The sequence below is a fragment of the Zingiber officinale genome, chromosome 1A (genome assembly GCF_018446385.1).
Source record: "Zingiber officinale cultivar Zhangliang chromosome 1A, Zo_v1.1, whole genome shotgun sequence".
Lineage (NCBI taxonomy): Eukaryota > Viridiplantae > Streptophyta > Magnoliopsida > Zingiberales > Zingiberaceae > Zingiber > Zingiber officinale.
The window spans coordinates 125,504,883-125,525,687 of NC_055987.1; the positions used below are offsets into that span (position 1 = coordinate 125,504,883).

General features: G+C 39.0%; 2 protein-coding genes across 7 annotated transcripts in view; both read left to right on the forward strand.

The window, feature by feature from the left end:
- The window catches only part of LOC122030936 (uncharacterized protein YnbD-like), a 56,776-nt gene that overhangs the window by 7,779 nt on the left and 28,192 nt on the right, over positions 1–20,805 (forward strand). The window lies entirely within an intron of this gene.
- Positions 11,728–12,930, forward strand: LOC122002564. Its single transcript, XM_042557777.1, has 2 exons — positions 11,728–11,790; positions 12,031–12,930. Exons 1-2 carry the CDS (start codon positions 11,728–11,730, stop codon positions 12,928–12,930), a joined length of 963 nt encoding a protein of 320 aa, XP_042413711.1.

Here is a 20,805-nt window from a genome sequence, read left to right on the forward strand (position 1 = left end):
ACCGTGACAAACTATGAACTGAACCGTAAACCAGCAGTTTCGAACCGTGAACCGGTAGTTCCGAACCGTGAACCGTAACTGTCTTAGCCGGTTAAGGTTAAGGATCGATCTGTCTAGAACCATCGAATTGATGATTCCAAACCGTCGGTTCCGAGTCGTGATAAAGTCTATACCACATTATCCCAATCAAACAGCATGAGCCTACAGCAACAATCTGAGGCTACACAGGCCATTGTTTGGTCACCAAGGAGATAAAACCCTCGTCTGTTGATCGGTATGCCTTTCTTATTACATCAGTCGACATGGAATGTTGCTCTGTTGCAAATCCTGTTAAAGCACAAAAAATCTATGAAAATGGCCTAAAGGAGCTGCATGTATCAACATGTTATTGTTAGTGAAGAAGTATGCATTCTAACAAATACAAATCCCATAAAAAAACGAAATGTCAAAGCAACCTCATAATACTAATGTCTACAACCAATATTTACAAAAAGATGCATCATATTCATATGAAGATTTCAAAATATACTAGAAGAGGATTTTTCTGATATTAATGACAGTGCAAGTTAAGTTTTTGAAACACTAGCATGTTCTTAACTTAAGTGCCATAACCTTCATGTTATAGGATCAACTCACTCTTCAAATTCTGAAAGAGATGTTCATCGACACAACGAGAAGTTTCTGGAACACCAGGCCCATCATAAACACCAACAAAAGTTCAGTATGGGCCAAATTCAAGTGTGCTGAGAGGTCCTGACTCGAGTTGGCTCGGATCCTCCAGCAAGTTATTTGCTTGTAGAACGGCCATGGAGAACTCGCCAAACACACATTCTCCCCAGTGTTTTTGTACCATAGAAGTCCATCCTGTCGACCAACCGAATTAGAATCTGCGTGGGCGTATTTGTTCAAGATGGCTAAGACAAGCAGGCCTTCAATAGGTTTATCAATTTCTTTAACATCCCTCATCTCATCTGATACAGCGCATGATAGTGGGGTCGGACAACGGACGTAGTCGGAAGTCAGGCCCACGGGACGGTTAGAAGTCAAGTTTACGTGGTGGTCAAAATTCCGGCCTATGTGGAGTGCAAAGAGTCAGGTTACAGGATGGTCCTAGTCGGGCACAAGTGGCATTCCAGAGTTAAGTCTACATGTCAAGTAGGAACTTGGAAGGTAAGACCTATAAGTCAGGATTTATAGACCTGCGGAACAAGATAAGAGGACCAAAGGGTTACAGGTCTGGATATGCGGATCAAAGCGTATAGGTTGGGATATGCAAGCCAAGGATTACAGGACAGGACTGGTAGACTTGTGGTACAAGATATATGGATTAAGGCATACAAGTCGGGATAGACAAATCAAGGATTACAGGTCAAAAATTGTAGACTTGCGGTACAGGATACACGGATCAAAGCGTACAGGTCGAGATCGGATCAAAACGTACTGGTCGGGATATGCAAACCAAGGGTTACAGGTCTGGATATTCGGATCAAAGCGTACAGGTCGGGATAAGCAAGTCAAAGATTATAGGGTTGGATTTATAGACCTGCGGGACAAGATAAGAAGACCAAAGCGTACAGGTCGGGATATGTAAACCAAGGGTTATAGGTTCGGATATGCGGATCAAAGCGTACATGTCGGGATAGGCAAGCCAAGGATTACAGGGCTGGACTTATAGACCTGCGGAACAAGATAAGAGGACCAAAGCGTACAGGTCGGGATGTGCAAACTAAAGATTACATGGTTGGATTTATAGACCTACAGAACAAGATAAGAGAACCAAAGCATACAGGTTGGGATCTGATCAAAGCGTACAGGTCGGGATATGCAAACCAAGGGTTACAAGTCCGGATATGCCGATCAAAGTGCACAGGTCAGGATAGACAAGCCAAGGATTATAGGGCTGGATTTATAGACCTGCGGAACAAGATAAGAGGACCAAAGCGTACAGGCCGGGATGAGCAAACCAAGGATTACAGGGTTGGACTTATAGACCTACGGAACAAGACAAGAGGACGAAGACGTACAGGTCGGGATAGTCAAATCAGGGATGACAAGTCGGGACTTACGGACTTGCGGAACATAATACGTGGACAAGATGTACAGGTCGGGATAGGTAAACCTAGGATGACAGGTCCAAGACTGGCGGACTTGCGAAACAGGATACACGGACAGAGCGTATAGGTCGGGATATACGAACCAAGACTCGCGAAGCAGGATACGTGGAGTCAAGACACAGGTCAGGATATGTGGACGAAGACTTACAGGGCGATAGACACAGGTCCAGATGTACCGAGGTAGACCGAATGGCAAATGCAGGACGGGACGTATAGATCTGGATTTATGGGACAACAAACACAAGTAGGGGATTGAACCAGGGAATGCAGGTCTGGACCTACAGGTCAAAATTTACAGGTACGAAGATCCAGTCTAAGGTTAACATGTTGGTTGCTACTCGGAAAACCTATAGGTTCCACTGTACAAAATTTTTGTACAAAGGTCTGAACCTTTTCCTAGCTACCATGTGTTCTTTTAAATTAAATTTTGGATTGTCTGCGGAACTTAACACGTTTGATCCAAAACTTAATCTATTTGTTCTTTTAGGTTTTGACTTGGATCTCCTGCGGAACTTAACACGTTCGACCCAAGTCTCCTTAAGTTATTAATTCCATTAAATATTAATTTCCATAAAAGGTTCCCAGTACTGACGTGGCGAGGCACATGACCTTCTTGGATATGGGAGCAACTACCACCGACTAGACAAAACCTTTAATAGAAAGCTAATATTTAATTTCCTAAAATAACTTTAGGTTAACCAAAGAGAACAATCAAATCACAAGGAAAAGAAAGAAACAAAAGAACACAACTTCGAAAAAACATATTCGAAATACTAGAACGTAAGCCTCTTGTATTTGGTATTATTTCCATAAATAACTAGCATGATGCGGAAATAGAAATTACTAGTTATACCTTGTAGAAAATTCCTCTTGATCTTCTACCGTATAACCTCGGACGTTGTGTGGGCAACGATCTTCCAAGATGAGAAACCACCAACCACCTTCTCCTCCAAGCAAGGTTCGACCACAAAAGAAAAGCTTTACCAAGGAGAAAACCAAAATACTAACCAAGCTCCAAGAGATGCTAGCTTTCTCCTTTTCTTCTTCTTCTTCTTCTTCTCCGAGTAGTATCCGCCACCACAAGAACTCCAAGGAGAGGAGAGGTTCGGCCACCACAAGAGGAAGAGAAGGAGATGATGGCCACACCAAGGAACAAAAGAGGAGAGGAATAATAGATGTTGTCTCATGAAGGCACCTCACCCCTTCTTTTATATTCCTGGCCTAGGTAAATTAGGAAATTTAATTACAATAAATTTTCCTTAATTTCGACATGATTTAATTGAGAAAAATAAAATAATATTTCCCCAATTAAACAATGGTCGGCCAAATCATTAAGAACAAATTGGACAAGTTTCAATCAACAATTAAAACTTTCCTTATTTGTTTCCTAAATTTTAAAAATAAAATTTCTCTTTAAAATCTCTTCATGGTTAATAAAGAAATATCTATAATTTTAATTTTATTAACATGTGAATAATTTTAAAGAGAAAATAAAACATCTCTCCAATCTACAAATAAGGAAAGAGATCTAATCTCTTTCTTTAATCTTTGTAAATCTTTTACAAGAGAGATATTTTAATTTTAATTCTCTTTAAATTAAATATTCCACATAATAATAAACATTAAAATTAAATTTTCTTTTAATTAATTATGGATGGGGTTAGATTTAATTCATAATTGGGCAAGATTTGGTATGAAGGTGGGTATATGTGGGTATAGGCATAAATAAGAGGCTACGATAGGGACCGAGAGGAGGAATTGGTCTCCCGATAAAATTAAGCATCCCATGTTCGCGAACACAACAATTTTATCAATGATAATTCATTCCACTAGAGAACTATCATAACTATCACACCAATCCCAAATTACATTTTGGACTCCTTCTTATTATGAGTGTGTTAGTCTCCATGTTTAAGATATCGAATGTCCACTAATTAAGTGAGTGACAACTCATTTAATTAATTTCTTAGTCCAAGAGTAGTACCACTCAACCTTATCATCACGTCGGACTTACAGGGTTTAACACGACAATCCTTATGAGCTCCTCTTGAGGACATTATCAACCTAGTATCTCTAGGATACGCTTCCTTCTATAATCAACAACACACACTATAAGTGATACCATTTCCCAACTTATCAGCTTATTGATTCATCGAACTAAATCTCACCCATTGATAAATTAAAGAAATAAATATCAAATATATGTGCTTGTTATTATATTAGGATTAAGAGCACACTTCCATAATAACCGAGGTCTTTGTTTCTTTATAAAATCGGATAAAAGCGACCTCAAATGGTTCTTCAATACACTCTAAGTGTACTAGTGTAATTATACAGTCAAAAAGCGATACCTAATTACACTACGACCTTCTAATGGTTTGTTCTTTTCCATTTTGCTCATTTATAATTTATAAGGCATAAACGATTGATCTGTCACACACCATGTTATCTACAATATAAATTAATTGAACAACTATCATATATAAATATGATTCATTTGACAATGTGATTCTTATTACTAAATAAATGTTTATACCAAAGATAGGCATTTAGTATACACCCATTATACTTATGATCCAAAAAGACGTATTTACTCTGTCCTTATACATCATTCCACATCTGATAACCTGACAATATTGAGCTTACTTGCTTCTTAAGGAACTCAAGGACCCTCGGGTGGCAAGGATATGAGTGCATCAGATCTGAAAAAGATAATCGCGTTTCGGTACTCACCTTCGTTTCTGTGCTTATAGATCGATGTAGTACACTGTGTTTCTACGACGCAATTTATTCAATAAAATAGAGAATTATGACGAAATTTCTTGAAGTTATCTATTTGCATTCGTTCAATCCACAAGGTAACTAAAAAGGTATATACTAAGTACAGGATCTTTTATCAGACTCTTCATAGTTATGACCATATTAAGACCTCCTTAAAGTAAATCCAATCAAGAATTGACTCTATTATTAGTGTATTCACTATCCGAAGTTGAAGGTCTTGGAAGTGCGCATACGGAGACCAAATTTAAATGCTGTCTTGTAACTTAGTGTATATATACTTCGTCTAGTAGGCTCTCTAAGGTACATATATATTTCTGCGAGCACCCCTCGCTTTGAGGTTACCTTTGATATTCATAACTGAACTCCTTTAGATTCATTAGTCCGTATACCGAAGTGTACCGAGATAGTAGCTTCTCATTATCGAGCATACATCTCTATGCTGCTTCAGGGCATAGACATATCCGTTTTAGCGAACAAGAATATTCCGATAGAAACCTAGTTTTCTTAGTACGCTTAGACTCCGAAAGGTCTTCTTAGAGGTAAGTACGCTTCGGCAAAGATAAGCTCGGAACGGTCAGAATGTACGTGTGATGTATGAAGCTTGGATTGCGATTATATGATCCCTCAAGCAATATTGAATATATCATTCTCCCAAGTCCTTTATATCGAATTTCGACAACCATACCCTTGATTTACGACAACGTTTGATATACATTGACGCCACAACATTTTGTTTCAACAACATTCTAACATACATTTTTCAAAAGTCAAAATGACCAACACTGCTTTCCAAAATGTGATGTAGAAGAAGACATCCGCAGTTATTATCCCAGCTTCCAGATTACTGGACTAAACCGGATTATTCCAGCGGAAGCTTTCACCATGACTTCGGTGCAAGGCCCATGGTAGCTCTCTCAACATCGTACGACAACCTTGTTGCGCTTTATACGATGTTTTTCAAGAAGACTCATTGGGATTAAGGAACGCCGGAACCAACGCCCTCTTCGATCGGCAGATAGATCGATATCCAGACTTATGAAAACCGCTCATCGAAGAGTTAAATTCCCGCTCGCTTTTCAGACTCTACCTTACTACACCCAACGGCTCACCTTCTTCTGTCAATACGGCATGAGACGGCTGACTCTTTAGAATTTGTGTTTAATTAGAATACATATATTCTAATTCTTTTATTCATTACTCTTTGCAGATGCTACATCTTTATCTTCGAGTGCTTAAGCCATGCTGTGTGGGAGAATCGTGGTTCGTATGTCCTCTGGGATCGAGGTCAAAACTCTCCAAAACATAACCTATTTAGGTTGCATACAACCCTCCCACTCACAACAAGACACTTTACGTAATTGTATCAATTTGTGTTGCAGTTGCGATTTCTTGTAGCATCTCGTCTTACTAGATTGGTACTAGACATGTCCTTTATTATTTCCTTAAGAACAAATTTACTTACGGATTCATTATATAGTCTTTTTAAATCGCCATCATTCGTTGATGCTAGCAATGAAGCCCGATTTTAAGACTATAAACCTACTTCTCTAGGATAACATAAACAAACAAGTGAACCCTATCCAACTTATCATCTCTCTTAATATACGTGACGGATTATCCGAATCAATATGTTGCAAAATAGGTTTCACTCACCTACGGATTTCTATACGAGTAGAGTCATACTTCACTGTTCTCGTAGTTTATCCTTAAAATAAATTTGAAATTTTAATATAACTCATCATCTATCTAATTATTTCATAAGAGTCTTTACCTCTTTCTACTACATCATCCTGTTGGGGTACCAGAAGCGCATTAGTCAAATCCAACTAATAAGTGACTCTAAAATCTCTCAAGAGGTACTTGCCACTATGATCTTACCATAGTGACATTTACTTTAACATTTCTTCGCATTGAGAATAATCAACTTAGTCTTCAAGTCTTACATTATAAATTTATTTGTATCTTGAATAGTTGTCTATAAAATAGATGAAATATTCAATACTACCTCTTATGCGGATAGTCATAGGATCAGAATGAACCGATTTCAACATATCTTTGACTCCATACCCTGGACTTAAAAGCTTCTTGGTTATTTTCCTTCCAAGTAAGACTCGCAGGTTGGAAGATTTCCACTACTAATGAACCCAAAAGTTCATCACCACCAATGAATCCTACTTAAGTTAATATAACCTAGCCTTAGATGTCGAAGATATAATTGGTTCATTTTTTTTAAGTTAGAAGATGTGTTATTAATTTCCATTTGTTGCATCATGGGGTTATTGGATTATAAATTGTCAACATACCCGGAATAGATAACTTGCCTATTTTTCTTGATAACAATTTTGTTATCAAAATGACACAATATCTATTCTATAATAGTTTAAAAAATCAAGTTCTTTCTAAACTTGGTATGTAAAGACAATTCCTAATAATCCAAATTTTATTCCTATTAGAGAATAAACCTCTCCCACTGCAACACCGCTACTTTTGCATAGTACCCATGTGGACGGTGTTTTTTTTCATTTAGTTGTCGGGTTTCCTGGATGTACCAGTAGATAACTCCACTAAACATGTATCAACTAATGAATAAAATACACCTATATTGTTCTTAGTTCTAAGAGGACAGTCTACCTTAATGTCCAAATTCTATTTCCAATCAATTATAATTGGGACCACTAAGTCTATCCTAAAGTATATCAGCTAGGGATTGACCATCTTTCTAAGAATCACAAAAATATTTGGTTAAGACCAACTCCTTAAAAATCCCCATGAATTTTGTATGCCACGTTAGTGTGGACGTATACAAATTCAAAGAGGAAATTTTATCATTTAATTTTATTATCTCGTCAACCTTACTTTATGACGAATAAAATTAATAGTTGGTCTATCTTTAATCAAATATTTGGTCAAGACTCTAAATTTAAAATAATATTGATTCCTCTAACAATACTATTTAAATTTACCAACACCTCAAAACACCGTGAATTTTGCATGACACGTTAGTGTGGACGTATACAAAATCAACATTTGTAAGAGGAGGGTTTTACCCATTAACTATCTTGTCAACGTAACTTTATGACAAATAAAATTATCTCAAACACCGTTAATTTTGTATGTCACGTTAGTGTGGACGTATACAAAATCAATCATTTGTAAGAGGGGTTTTAACCCTTTAATTTTATTATCTTGTCAACCTAGTTTTATGACAAATTAATAGTTGGTTCCATTTGGTCACACAAATAATAGCAGTCGGGAGGATACTATTAGATGTGTCTAAGTGTATACCATTACTTGACACTAAGTCCATTAATAAGATTATGCCCCTTCCGGTTGGGAAGATCACACGCTCTTAATTAACTTCCTATAGTCATCCAAAAATGGAAGTACGTTACAGTGATCCAAAACAAGCTCATCCGTTATGGAGGAAGGCACTACAAACCAATAATGGAGACCATAGGTTTACTTAAAAATCCCTCTCCCACTTAGTTATTTATTAATGAGGAATTTTAACTATGCTAGCCTACTAAACTTGTAAACACACACAGGACAATATAAAAGCAATAAATAGAAAATCTAATTTTCAACTATTATGGCTTTTATCTCTAGTTATCCTCCGTGTGTTGTCCTAGCTATCGCATCCATCTTGCTCCTTGTTCCGGTCCTTAGAATGTTCCACGCTTTGCAAGATTCGATGACATAAATAGAATTTTACAATTTTGATCCTATATTCCATAAAAGGAATGTATGTATCTAGATCAAAAATAAAATCCTAATAAAACTAAATACTCCTGTATTTTATAATACAATCACGCACACATATAAATGCCCTTGACATATCCAAGGGTTCACACACATAAAATTATAAGCCATAATAGTTGGATCCGTCCATCAAGTAGCACATCCTGCTATTATCCCGCCTAAATTATGTATGTGTGCATAATTAAACTAATACCAAATACACAGAGGTAAAACCCTAGCTGTTGGTTGCTACTCGGAAAACCTATAGGTTCCATTTTGTACAAAGGTCTGAACCTTTCCTAGCTACCATGTGTTCTTTTAAATTAAATTTTGGATCGCTGCGGAACTTAACACGTTTGATCCAAAACTTAATCTATTTGTTCTTTAGGTTTTGACTTGGATCTCCTGCGACACGTTCGACCCAAGTCTCCTTAAGTTATTAATTCCATTAAATATTAATTTCCATAAAGGTTCCCAGTATTGACGTGGCGAGGCACATGGCCTTCCACCGACTAGACAAAACCTTTAATAGAAAGCTAATATTTAATTTCCTAAAATAATTTTAGGTTAACCAAAGAGAACAATCAAATCACAAGGAAAAGAAAGAAACAAAAGAACACAACAAAAAGCATATTGAAATACTAGAACGTAAGCCTCTTGTATTTGGTATTATTTCCATAAATAACTAGCATGATGCGGAAATAGAAATTACTAGTTATACCTTGTAGAAAAACCTCTTGATCTTCTACCTATTCTCGGACGTTGTGTGGGCAACGATCTTCCAAGATGAGAAACCACCAACCACCTTCTTCTCCAAGCAAGGTTCGGCCATAAAAGAAAAGCTTTACCAAGGAGAAAACCAAAATACTAACCAAGCTCCAAGAGATGCTAGCTTTCTCCTTCTTCTTCTTCTCCGAGTAGTATCCGCCACCACAAGAACTCCGGAGGGGAGAGGTTCGGCCACCACAAGAGGAAGAGAAGGAGATGATGGCCGACCCAAGGAACAGAGGAGAGGAATAATAGATGTTGTTCCTGAAGGCACCCTCACCCTTCTTTTATATTCCTTGACCTAGGTAAATTAAGAAATTTAATTACAATAAATTTTCCTTAATTTCGACATGATTTAATTGAGAAAAATAAAATAATATTTCATTAAAATGATGGCCGGCTAAATAGGAAGCAAATTGGACAAGTTTCAATCAACAATTAAAACTTTCCTTATTTGTTTCCGGAAATTTAAAAAATAAAATTTCTCTTTAAAATCTTCATTTAGTTAATAAATATATTCTATGATTTTAATTTTATTAACATGTGAATAATTTTAAGAGAAAATAAAATCTCTCGATATACAAATAAGGAAAGAGATCTAATCTCTTTTTAATCTTGTAAATCTCTTTTTAGAGAGATATTTTAATTTTAATTCTCTTTTAAATTAAATCTTCCACATAATAATAAACATTAAAATTAAATTTTCTTATTAATTTACGGTTGCTCTACTGGCTTTGGGTTCAGCTTAAAGGCCTAGCCTAGGCCACCTTCCAACCAGGGCCTACTCCCATGTATAAGCAGGCCCCTATTAGTATGGGGTAGGTATAGTACTACAAAGAGGCTCAGGGAATGGAGGAGAGGTGGTTTGGTCTCATAAAATTAGTATCCCGTTCAGCATACAACTGACAATTTTATCAATGATATAATTTCATTCACAGAGAATTATCATTGAAACTAAAAAATTTACATTTTGGGCTCTTCTTATTTATAGTGTGTTAGTCTCCGTGTTTAAGATATCGAATGTCCACTAATTAAGTGAGTCGACAACTCATTTAATTAATTTCAGTCCAGAGTAGTACCATCTCTATCTTATCGTATCCACTCGACTGGGTTCGTTTTAACATGACAATCCTGAGCTCCTCTTGAGGACATTATCAACCTAGTATCTCTAGGACACGGTTTCCTTCATAATCAACACACACTATAAGTGATACCATTTCCCAACTTATCGGGCTTATTGATTCATCGAACTAAATCTCACCCATTGATAAATTAAAGAAATAAATATCAAATATATGTGTTTGTTATTATATTAGGATTAAGAGCACACACTTCCATAATAACCGAGGTCTTTGTTTCTTTATAAAATCAGTATAAAAGAAACGACCTCAAATGGTCCTACTCAATACACTCTAAGTGTACTAGTGTAATTATACAGTCAAAATAAACTGATACCTAATTACACTACGACCTTCTAATGGTTTGTTCCTTTCCATTTTGGTCGTGAGCTACTGTTTATAATTTATAAGGTACCGATAACATGATCCTCTGTGTGTGACACCACATACTATGTTATAATTGAACAACTACATTTATCATAAATGTAGACATTTGACCAATGTGATTCTTATTACTAAATAAATGTTTATACCAAAAGCTAGGCATTTAGTATACACCCTAACATAACAGGCCAGAGCGGACAGGTACTACACTACAATCAAGCCAGAGAATTGTAACAACCTGTCAGAGAATAATCATCACCTATTAGGAAATATGCTAACGATCGGTGGCTCGTTGCCACCTGATCCCTTCTCAGATCTATAGAGAGATGCCACGTGTTATTCACCGTCAGACAAAGCCTGACACCCGACATTCCCTGACACTCGACATTCCCTGACACTCGTCAGATTCTAGAAGCATCTACTGCCATATAAAAAGGGAGGTTTTGTCTCTACACAGGTACGCTCACTCGTCATTTCATTCTCGTCTTTTACTTTTCGTCCTTTCGCTGTGCTTCTGGGGAAAAAGTACCTAACTTGAGCGTCGGAGGGCCTGACTCGAGGACTTTTCCCCTGGTTCTTGGTCTCTAACGCAGAGACGGCTTGTTTGAGTGTGTGCAGGGCCTTCGCATCATCGTCCCTGTCACCAACCCCTGTCATCCGCTCGTGAGAACCCTTTCCGGTAGGTGTCAGATCGACCAAGCCCTTCCACGACTTTTCGTCAGCACCAGCGACAGCGCGGCCAGCCTCTGTCCGACTCAGCTTCTGGACGGGATCAAATTTGGAGTCGTCTGTGGGAACACAGCTACCTGCTCCGGAATGTGAAGATGGAGGATTCTGGCAGAATCAACGTGAACATGACAGTGGGAGAGTACGAACTCTTCAAAGAGGTCAAGAAGCGGACGACCTCTGAAAAGCAACAAACTACTACCTCCTGACCACGAAAGTTACCTGAGGTTTCTAAAGAACCGGCTCATGCATTGGATCGAGGTTCGAAGAGAAAACAACCCATAGAATTTCCTCCTGCCTTCTATAGAGAGCCAGGCCAGGGTTATTATCAGCCAGACCCTGGATGTTATAGTCGCAAGGAGCAGCCATAAGTTTCGGTGGTTGAGAGTTCTTTGCCCAAGGATTCGAAGAGAGGGAAGTCTATCATCCCGCGCGAAGAACGCCGGGTGGAGCCAGAAAAGAAAGTGTCCTTCTCTTCCAAAATCTTGGAGAAGAGGCTACCCAAAGGGTACCGACCCCTTGCTATCGGAGAATACGATGGCAGTAAAGATCCTGAAGACCATCTCCGCAAGTTCAGGAACGCGACTCTGCTACACCAGTACAGCGATGCTGTTAAATGTGGGGTATTTATGAATACCTTATCGGGCTCTGCCCAGAAATGGTTCGATGGACTGCTGCATGGGTCCATCACTTGCTTCTCCGACTTCAAGATCGCATTTCTGCGTCACTTCGCCAGTAGCAGGAAGTATCAAAAGACGAATCACTGCTTGTTTGCTCTCAAGCAAGGGCTCTCCGAGCCGTTGAGGAGCTATATCAAGCGCTTCAATCAAGTGGCTCAGGATGTTTCCTCGGTCACATCAGAAATACTCATGAGCGCCTTCTCTCATGGGTTGACAGAAGGAGAGTTCTTTAGGGATCTCATCAAGAATCCCGTAAAGAATTTCGATGAGATGCTGGAAAAGGAGGCCAACTATATCAATGTGGAAGAAGCGCAGACGACGCGAAGAAAGACAGACAAACCTCCTCCCGTAAACAAGCCTGAGAGAAGAGCACCCCAACGACCCCTCCCGCACGCTCGGGACGGCCGACCGACTTTCCACCCCTGTCAGGATGCTCGGCTGATCCCACGAGTAGCTGTAGTTCATGCTCCCCGACCTGGATCTTGGGGACCGCGCTATTGCATATATTATCGATCCCACTCGCATGCTACCAGCGAGTGCTTTCAATTCGCCCGTGATGCCCGACGTGTTGCTGAGATGGGCTTGGCACCCCCGAGCTGGCTCCTCAGGTCTAACGAATGATGGAGGAGCGGCGTAATGCAGCGGGGCAGACCAGCCGACCCAGGGCCGATCAGGAGGGACCAAGCATGCAACAATAAGGGTGCACTGGGGAGCAAGGAGAAGCCCGCGAGGCGGAGAATCGGGGCAACGCAGCCATCCATGATATAGGCATGATCTCCGGAGGACCTACTGACGGAGATTCGGGTCGGGCACACAAGTCTCATGAACACCAATTGGAGATTCACGTTGTTGGATGCAGTAAGGAGCATGTCGCTAGCCCTGTTATCAGCTTCGGGCCACAAGACCTGGAGGGACTGGAGTTGCCTCATGACGACGCCCTTATCATCAAAGCTGTCATAGCCAACAGTCGCGTGGCCAGAGTCTTCGTTGACACTGGGAGTTCTGTCAACGTATTGTTCAGGTCTGCTTTCGAAGAAATGCATATCGACGCTAGCGAGCTTCAGCCGGTGGCTATTTCTTTATATGACTTTACTGGTAATGAAGTAAAGCCTATGAGTCAGATCAAGTTGGCCATATCTTTGGGGAGCGAGCCATTAGTTAGAACCAAGAGGAGTACCTTCCTCGTAGTAGACTCGCCCTCTTCTTACAACGTTATTTTGGGTCGACTGACTCTACATGAGTTCAGAGCTGTTGTCTCTACCTTTCATCAGAAAATCAAATTCCCCGTATGAGAGCAAGTCGGGGAAGTTAGGGGAGAGCAGCGGGTTTCTCGGCGGTGATATATTGACATGGTCAAAGTAGAAGCTTGCAAAGCACAGAGGACTCAGGACGGGGTTGTGCATGTCATTTAAGAAGAATCCATGCCTATAGCTGAAGAACTTATTCCCTGGGAGGAAGTTCAGCTATATCCTGAACGTCCAGAGAGTCTTACTCGAGTAGCAGATGACTTATCTCCTGAGCTCAAAGAAGAACTGATCCAGTGTTTGACCCGCAACAAAGATGTCTTCGCCTGGTCTGCTGAAGAGTTACCAAGGGTCAAGCCTGAAGTAGCGGAGCACAAGTTACACCTCTCGCCTGACGCCCGGCCTGTCAAGCAGAAGAAGAGGAACTTCTCGGCCGACCAGAATAAAATTATCAAAGCTGAAGTGGACAAGCTCAAGAAAGCAGGATACGTCCGAGAAGTACAGTTCCTATCCTGGTTTTCCAATGTGGTCTTAGTAGCAAAACTCAATAATAAGTGGAGGGTCTGCATAAACTTTCGGGATCTCAATCGGGCCAGCCCTAAAGAGTGTTATCCTTTGCCCAGAATTGATCAGCTGGTAGATTCAACCGTCGGCTGTGAAAGAATTTGTATACTGGATGCTTATCAGGGGTACCATCAGATTCCCTTAGCCCTGGAGGACCAGGAGAATGTCAGTTTCATTACGGCTGATGGTATTTTTTGTTACACTGTCATGCCTTTTGGGCTCAGGAACGCTGGAGCTACTTATCAAAGGATGATGGACAAAATCTTTTGGGAGCAAGCTGGGCGCAATGTGGAAGTCTATGTGGACGACATACTTATCAAATCCCCCTCAGCCGCAAATCTAATAGCCGATGTGGAGGAGACCTGCGGCACCCTCCGACAGTACGGGTTAAAATTAAATCCCCCGAAGTGTCTGTTCGGGGCCAAAGGAAGAAAATTCTTGGGATACTTGGTGATGGAGCGGGGAATTGAAGCTAACCCTGAGAAAGTCAAAGCACTCCGGGATATGAAGGCTCCCCAAAACCTGAAGGAGGCGTAGAAGTTGGTAGGCAGGATAACAGCCCTGTCTCGATTTATCTCCAGATCAGCAGACAAAGCGGCGCCCTTCTTCAAAGTGTTCAGAAAAGCCTCCAAATTTCAGTGGGATGAAGAATGCATACGAGCTTTTGAGAAGTTAAAGAAGTATCTGAAGACCCTGTCTTCCTTGTTCGAGCCTATTATAGGGGAGCCGCTTTGGGTCTACCTGTCAACCACCCCTGAGGTCGTGGGGGTGGTGTTAATAAAAGAGCAGGACAATGTGGTTGAACTTCAGGGCCACAAATAATGAAACAGAGTATGAGGCTTTATTGGCAGGGCTACAGGCAGCCCGGCATGTGGGAGCTGCCCGAGTAATTATATACTCGGATTTTCAGTTAGTAACCTGGCAGGTAGTCGACAACTTTGGGATCAATAGTGACAAGCTGCAAGTATATCGAGAAGCTTATGAGAAAATGAAAGAAGAATTCAAAGAGGTCACGGTGAGCAAGATTCCCAGGACAGAGAATGGTTGAGCTGATGAGTTAGCCAAAATAGCTAGTTCTCTGATAACCTGGGTATTAGATAAGTTAATAGCACAGACCTTCCTAATAGCTCAGATAGATCTTCAAAACAACATGGATGAGCCAATTGATTGGAGGATTACAATCAAGGGTTACAAGTCCGAATATGCGGATTAAAGCGCACAGGTCAGGATAGGCAAGCCAAGGATTACAGGACTGGACTTATAGACCTGCGGAACAAGATAAGAGGACCAAAGGGTACAGGTTGGGATGTGTAAACCAAGGATTACAGGGTTGGACTTATAGACCTAATGAACAAGACAAGAGGACCAAGACGTACAGGTCGGGATAGTCAAATCAAGGATAACAGGTCAGGACTTACAGACTTACAGAACAGAATACATGGACAAGACGTACATGTTGGGATAGGTAAACCTAGGATGACAGGTTCAAGACTGGCAGACTTGCGGAACAGGATACATGGACAGAGCGTATATGTCCAGATATACAAACCAAGACTCGCAAAGCAGGATACGCGGAGCCAAGACACAGGTCAGGATATGTGGACGAAGGCTTACAGGGCGATAGGCACAGGTCCGGATCTACCAAGGTAGATCGAATGGCAAATGCAAAGCGGGGCGTATAGATCTGGATTTATCGGACAACAAACACAAGCCGGGGATTGAGCCAGGGAATGCAGGTCTGAGCCTACAGGTTAAGATTTGCAGATACGAAGATCCAGTCTAAGGTTAACAGGTCAGAGCGGACAGGTACTACACGACAATCAAGTCAGAGAATCGTAACAACCTATCAGAGAATAATCATCACCTGTCAGGTGTTGGTTGGTCCTAGGAAGATCATACCGGTTCCACTGTACAAAAATTTGTACAAGTCCTGAACCTTTCCTAACAACCTATTGTGTTCTTTCATAAATAGAATTTAGCATTATTGATTCCAAATTTAACTTATTTGTTCTTAATGGTTTAGACTTGGATCGCAAACGATGCTTAACATTATTGATCCAAATCCACCTATGTTATAAATTCAATTAAATATTAATTTTTAAAATTGGCTTCCATGACTACATGGCGAAGCAATAGTCCTTCTTGGGTATGAGATCATCTACCACCGCCTAAATAAAGCCTTTTAAAGAAATCTAATATTTAATTTTCTTATATAACTCTAGGTTTAATCAAAAGGAACAATCGAATCACAAATTCAAAAAATAAAACAAAAGAAACATAACTTCGAATATCTAATCCGAAAATCTAGAATCTCTAATATCTTGTGTTTGGAATTCATACAAAGAAAAACTAATATGATGCGGAAAAAAATTACTAGTTATACCTTTCTTTGTATGCAACGACCTCTAGATCTTCTACCGTATTCCTCTTCTTATCTCGGACGTTGTGTGGGCAACGATCTACCGAGATGAGAACCACCCAAGCCCTTCTTCTTCCTTCTTGCAAGTTTCGGCCAAGCACTTCTCTTTGGGATGAAGAGTTTCGGCCACCACCACCAAACTCCAATAGATGCTAGAAACAAAACTTTCTTTCTCTCCTTCTTCTCCTATCTAGAACCGGCCACCAACAAAAGCTCCAAGAGAGGGATGAAACCGGCCACTAAAGAAGAAGAGAAGAGGAGAAGAACAAAGTCAAGGGTCGACCACCATCAAGGAAAAGAGGGAGGAAAATAGAATAGAGTTGTATCTCATGAAGGCACCCCTACCCCTCTTTTATATTCCTTAGTCTTGACAAATAAGGAAAAATTAAATAAAACATTCCTTATTTTCTTTGACATGAAAAGGAAAATTTTAATTAATTAAAATCAATTCCCCTTTCCTAAATATCATGGTCGGCCACCTCATTGTTCCAAGCAAGGAAAATTTTAACACAAAATTAAAACTTTCTAATTTATTTCTGAAAATTTTAAAATAAAAAATTCTCTAATAATTTTTCCCTTCATGGTTGGCTATAAAAGGAATTTTATAAATTAAAATCTCTCTATTAAAACATATGGATGATTTCCAAAAAGGAAAGTTATCTTTTAAAATTAAAATCTTCCTCTCAATCTACAAATAAAGAAAGATATCCAATCTTTTCTTAATCTGTTGTAGAAACTTATAAAAGGAAAAAATTTATAATTTAAAAACTCTATTTTAAATCATGAACATAGTTACAAAAAAGTAATGTTTTCTCAAAATTAAAATCTTCCTTTCAATTTACAAATAAGGAAAGATATCAAATCTTTTTTTAATCTTTTGTAGAAAGTTATAAAAGGAAAAATTTATAATTTTAAATTCCCTTTTAAAACCATGGAATACATATAAGAAAATTTAAAAAAAAATTAAAATCCTTTTAATTTGATGTGGCCGGCTACACCAAGCTTGGGTTCAAGTTAGGGTCGGTCACACAACTTGACTCATCCTATTTTGCTTGGTCGGCCCAAGCTTGGGTTCTAAGTTTGCTTGGTCGGCCACCTTAGGATAGGTATAAAAGTAGGTATAGGTGGGTATAATACTTTATAAATAAGATGCTACGATAGGGACTGAGAGAAGGAATTGATTTTGATCTCCCAATGAAATTAAGCTTCCCGTGTTCACCCCGAACACCCAACTTAATTTCATCAATAATAATTCATTCCACTAAAGAATTATTATTGAACTACCGCACCAATCCCAAATTACATTTTGGGCTCCTTCTTATCATGAGTGTGTTAATCTCCCTGCGTTTAAGATGTCGGATGTCCACTAATTAATTTAGTAACTGACAACTCACTTTAATTAATATCTTAGTTCAAGAATAGTACCACTCATTCTTATTGTCGTGTCGGACTAAGTCCATCTGCAGGGGTTAACATGGCAATCCTTATGAGCTCCTCTTGGGGGCATTATCAACCTAGATTATTAGGACACAGTTTCCTTCTATAATCAACAACACACACTATAAGTAATATCATTTCTCAACTTATCGGACCTATTGATTTATCGAGCTAAATCTTACCCTTTGATAAGTCAAAGAAATAAATATTAAATATACGTACTTGTTATTATTTTAGGATTAAGAGCGCACACTTCCATAATAACTAAGGTCTTGCTTTTTTATTAAGTCAGTATAAAAAGAACTTACATTAAATGGTCCTGCTCAATACACTTAGAGTATACTAGTGTAATTTATCAGTCAAGATAAACTAATACCTAATTACACTACGACTATTTCAATGATTTGTTCATTTTCATCTCAGTCATAAGCTACTGTTTATAATTTATAAGGAATTGATAACATTATCTTCTGAGTGTGACACCACATACCATGTTATCTACAATATAAATTAATCGAGCAACTACACTTAACTTATAAATGTAGATATTTGACCAATATAATTCTTATTTCTAAGTAAATATTTCTACAAAAAGTTAGACTTTTAGTATACATTTCAACAATCTTCCACTTATACTAAAAGATTATGCTACCATATACCTTGCCATACATCTAATTCCCAAACTTTCAACATGTCTATCAAAAGCTCTTACCTTAAGGACCTTAGTGAAAAGATCTCTCAGGTTATCATCTGATACAATCTAGGCGGCAACAACTTCTCCTCGTTATATGATGTCTCGTATTGGGTGGTACTTGCGCTCTATTGTGTTTACTTGGCTTATGGGCTCGTGATTCCTTCGAATTTGCTACTGCACCAAATAATTTTGAGCAAATTAGGAATCACATATAAGTCCATCATGAAGTTACTGAGTCATTCAATTTCTATGGTCGCCTCAGAGGCTGCCACAAACTCAGCTTCTATGGTGGAGTCCGAAAAAACACCTATACTTAATACTCTTCCATTGTTATGGCTTCACCTCCTAAAGTAAACACAAAATTCCGAGGTTGACTTAATATTGTCCCTATCTGATTGGAAGTCTGAATCCGTGTAATCCACAGGGAATAAATCATCTGCCTTGTAAACTAGCATATAATTTCTAGTCCCTCTAAGGTACTTTAATATATGTTTTACGGCAGTCCAGTATCTCGGTCTTGGATTACTTTTGATATATGCTAGTCATGCCCACGGCAAAGCAGATATTCGGTCTCGTGCATAGCATACATTAGGCTTCCGATAGCCGAAGCATAAGGAACTGCCTTCATGTCCTCTATCTCCTTTGATGTCTTCGGAGACATCTCTTTAGATAAAGTTATAATTCCATGTCTAAAAGGTAGAAAACATTTCTTTGAGTCTTGCATGCTAAAACGAGCTAGGATCGTATCGATATATGAAGCTTGGGATAATCATAATATTCTTTTCTTGCGATCCCTTATTATTTTGATCCCAAGAATATGTGCATTCTCCCAAGTCCTTCATATCGAATTGTTTGGACAACCATACCCTTATTTCCGACAACACTTTGATATTATTTTCAATCTACCAAATATGTCATCTACGTATAGTTTAAGAAATACCACCACGTTTCCACCACACTTCTTGTATACACAAGACTCCTTCGGTCACTGAATAAATTCATAAGTCTGGATTACTTTATTAAACCGGATATTTTCAAGACCTTGAAGTTTTACTTCAATCCATAGACCGATTGAGTTTACATACATGATGCTCTTTGCCCTTTGTAATGAACCCCTCTGGTTGCTTCATATAGATGCTTTTTTCAAGACTTCCTTTAAGGAAAGTTGTCTTGACATCTACTTGTCAAAACTCATAATTCATATGAGCAACAATAAATAAAAGAATCTGGATAGACTTAAGCATGACTACCGGTAAAAAGTTTCCCTTTTTCAACAAGCCTTGCTTTGAAAGTTTCAACCTTCCCGTCTGTCCTTCTTTTTTTATTGTGGACCTAATGGCTTTTACACAATTTGATTATTCTACAAGCTCTCAGACTTTATTAGAATATATATATTCTAATTATGTATTCATTGCTCTTTGCCAAGATGCTGCATCCTTATCTTGGAGTGCTTCATCATATGTCCAGGGATCAAGTTCATGTTCACCAGGGATTAAGTCCAAAGACTCTCCCAAAACATGAATCTTTCAGGTTGCCTTACAACCCTCCCACTACGACGAGACACTGTCTGTAACTGTGCATCATTTGTGATACATGTTGTAGTTTCTTGTGGTACTTCATCTTGTACTGTTGGTACTAAAGTAGACGTGTCCTCTCTAATTTCTTCTAGAATAATTTCACTTATGGGCATATGGTTCATTACATAATCTTCTTCTAGAAATCGAGCATTGGTGTTAACAATGATCTTCTGATTTTTAGGATTATAAAACAAACTACCTTTCGTTCCCTTAGAATATCTCACAAACAGACAAACTTCTGTACGCGATTCCAACTTGTTAGTATCTCCCTTCAGCACATGTGCTGGACTACCCCATATCCGGATATGACTCAGACTAGGTTTACTTCCATTTCCATAAAAGTCATATTCCTTCTTTCTGTCACACCATTCTGTTGGGGTGTACCAGGTGCAGACAATTGAGATTGGATCCCGACTTCTGATAAGTAATTCCTAAATTGTCCAAAGAGATATTCGCCATCACGGTCAGACCGTAATGTCAATGTCTTAATACTTTAACCAGGACGTTTCTCCACATCAACCCTATATTCTTTGAACTTATCAAAGCATTCAGACTTGCGTC

Bases quoted from the DNA above. Each gene is read 5' to 3' on its own strand.
- LOC122002564 (XM_042557777.1), top strand. From the start codon at position 11,728: ATGGAGGATTCTGGCAGAATCAACGTGAACATGACAGTGGGAGAGTAC. The intron at 11,791-12,030 runs GTCAAGAAGCGG...TCTTTGCCCAAG, and splicing joins AGTACGAACTCTTCAAAGAG to GATTCGAAGAGAGGGAAGTC.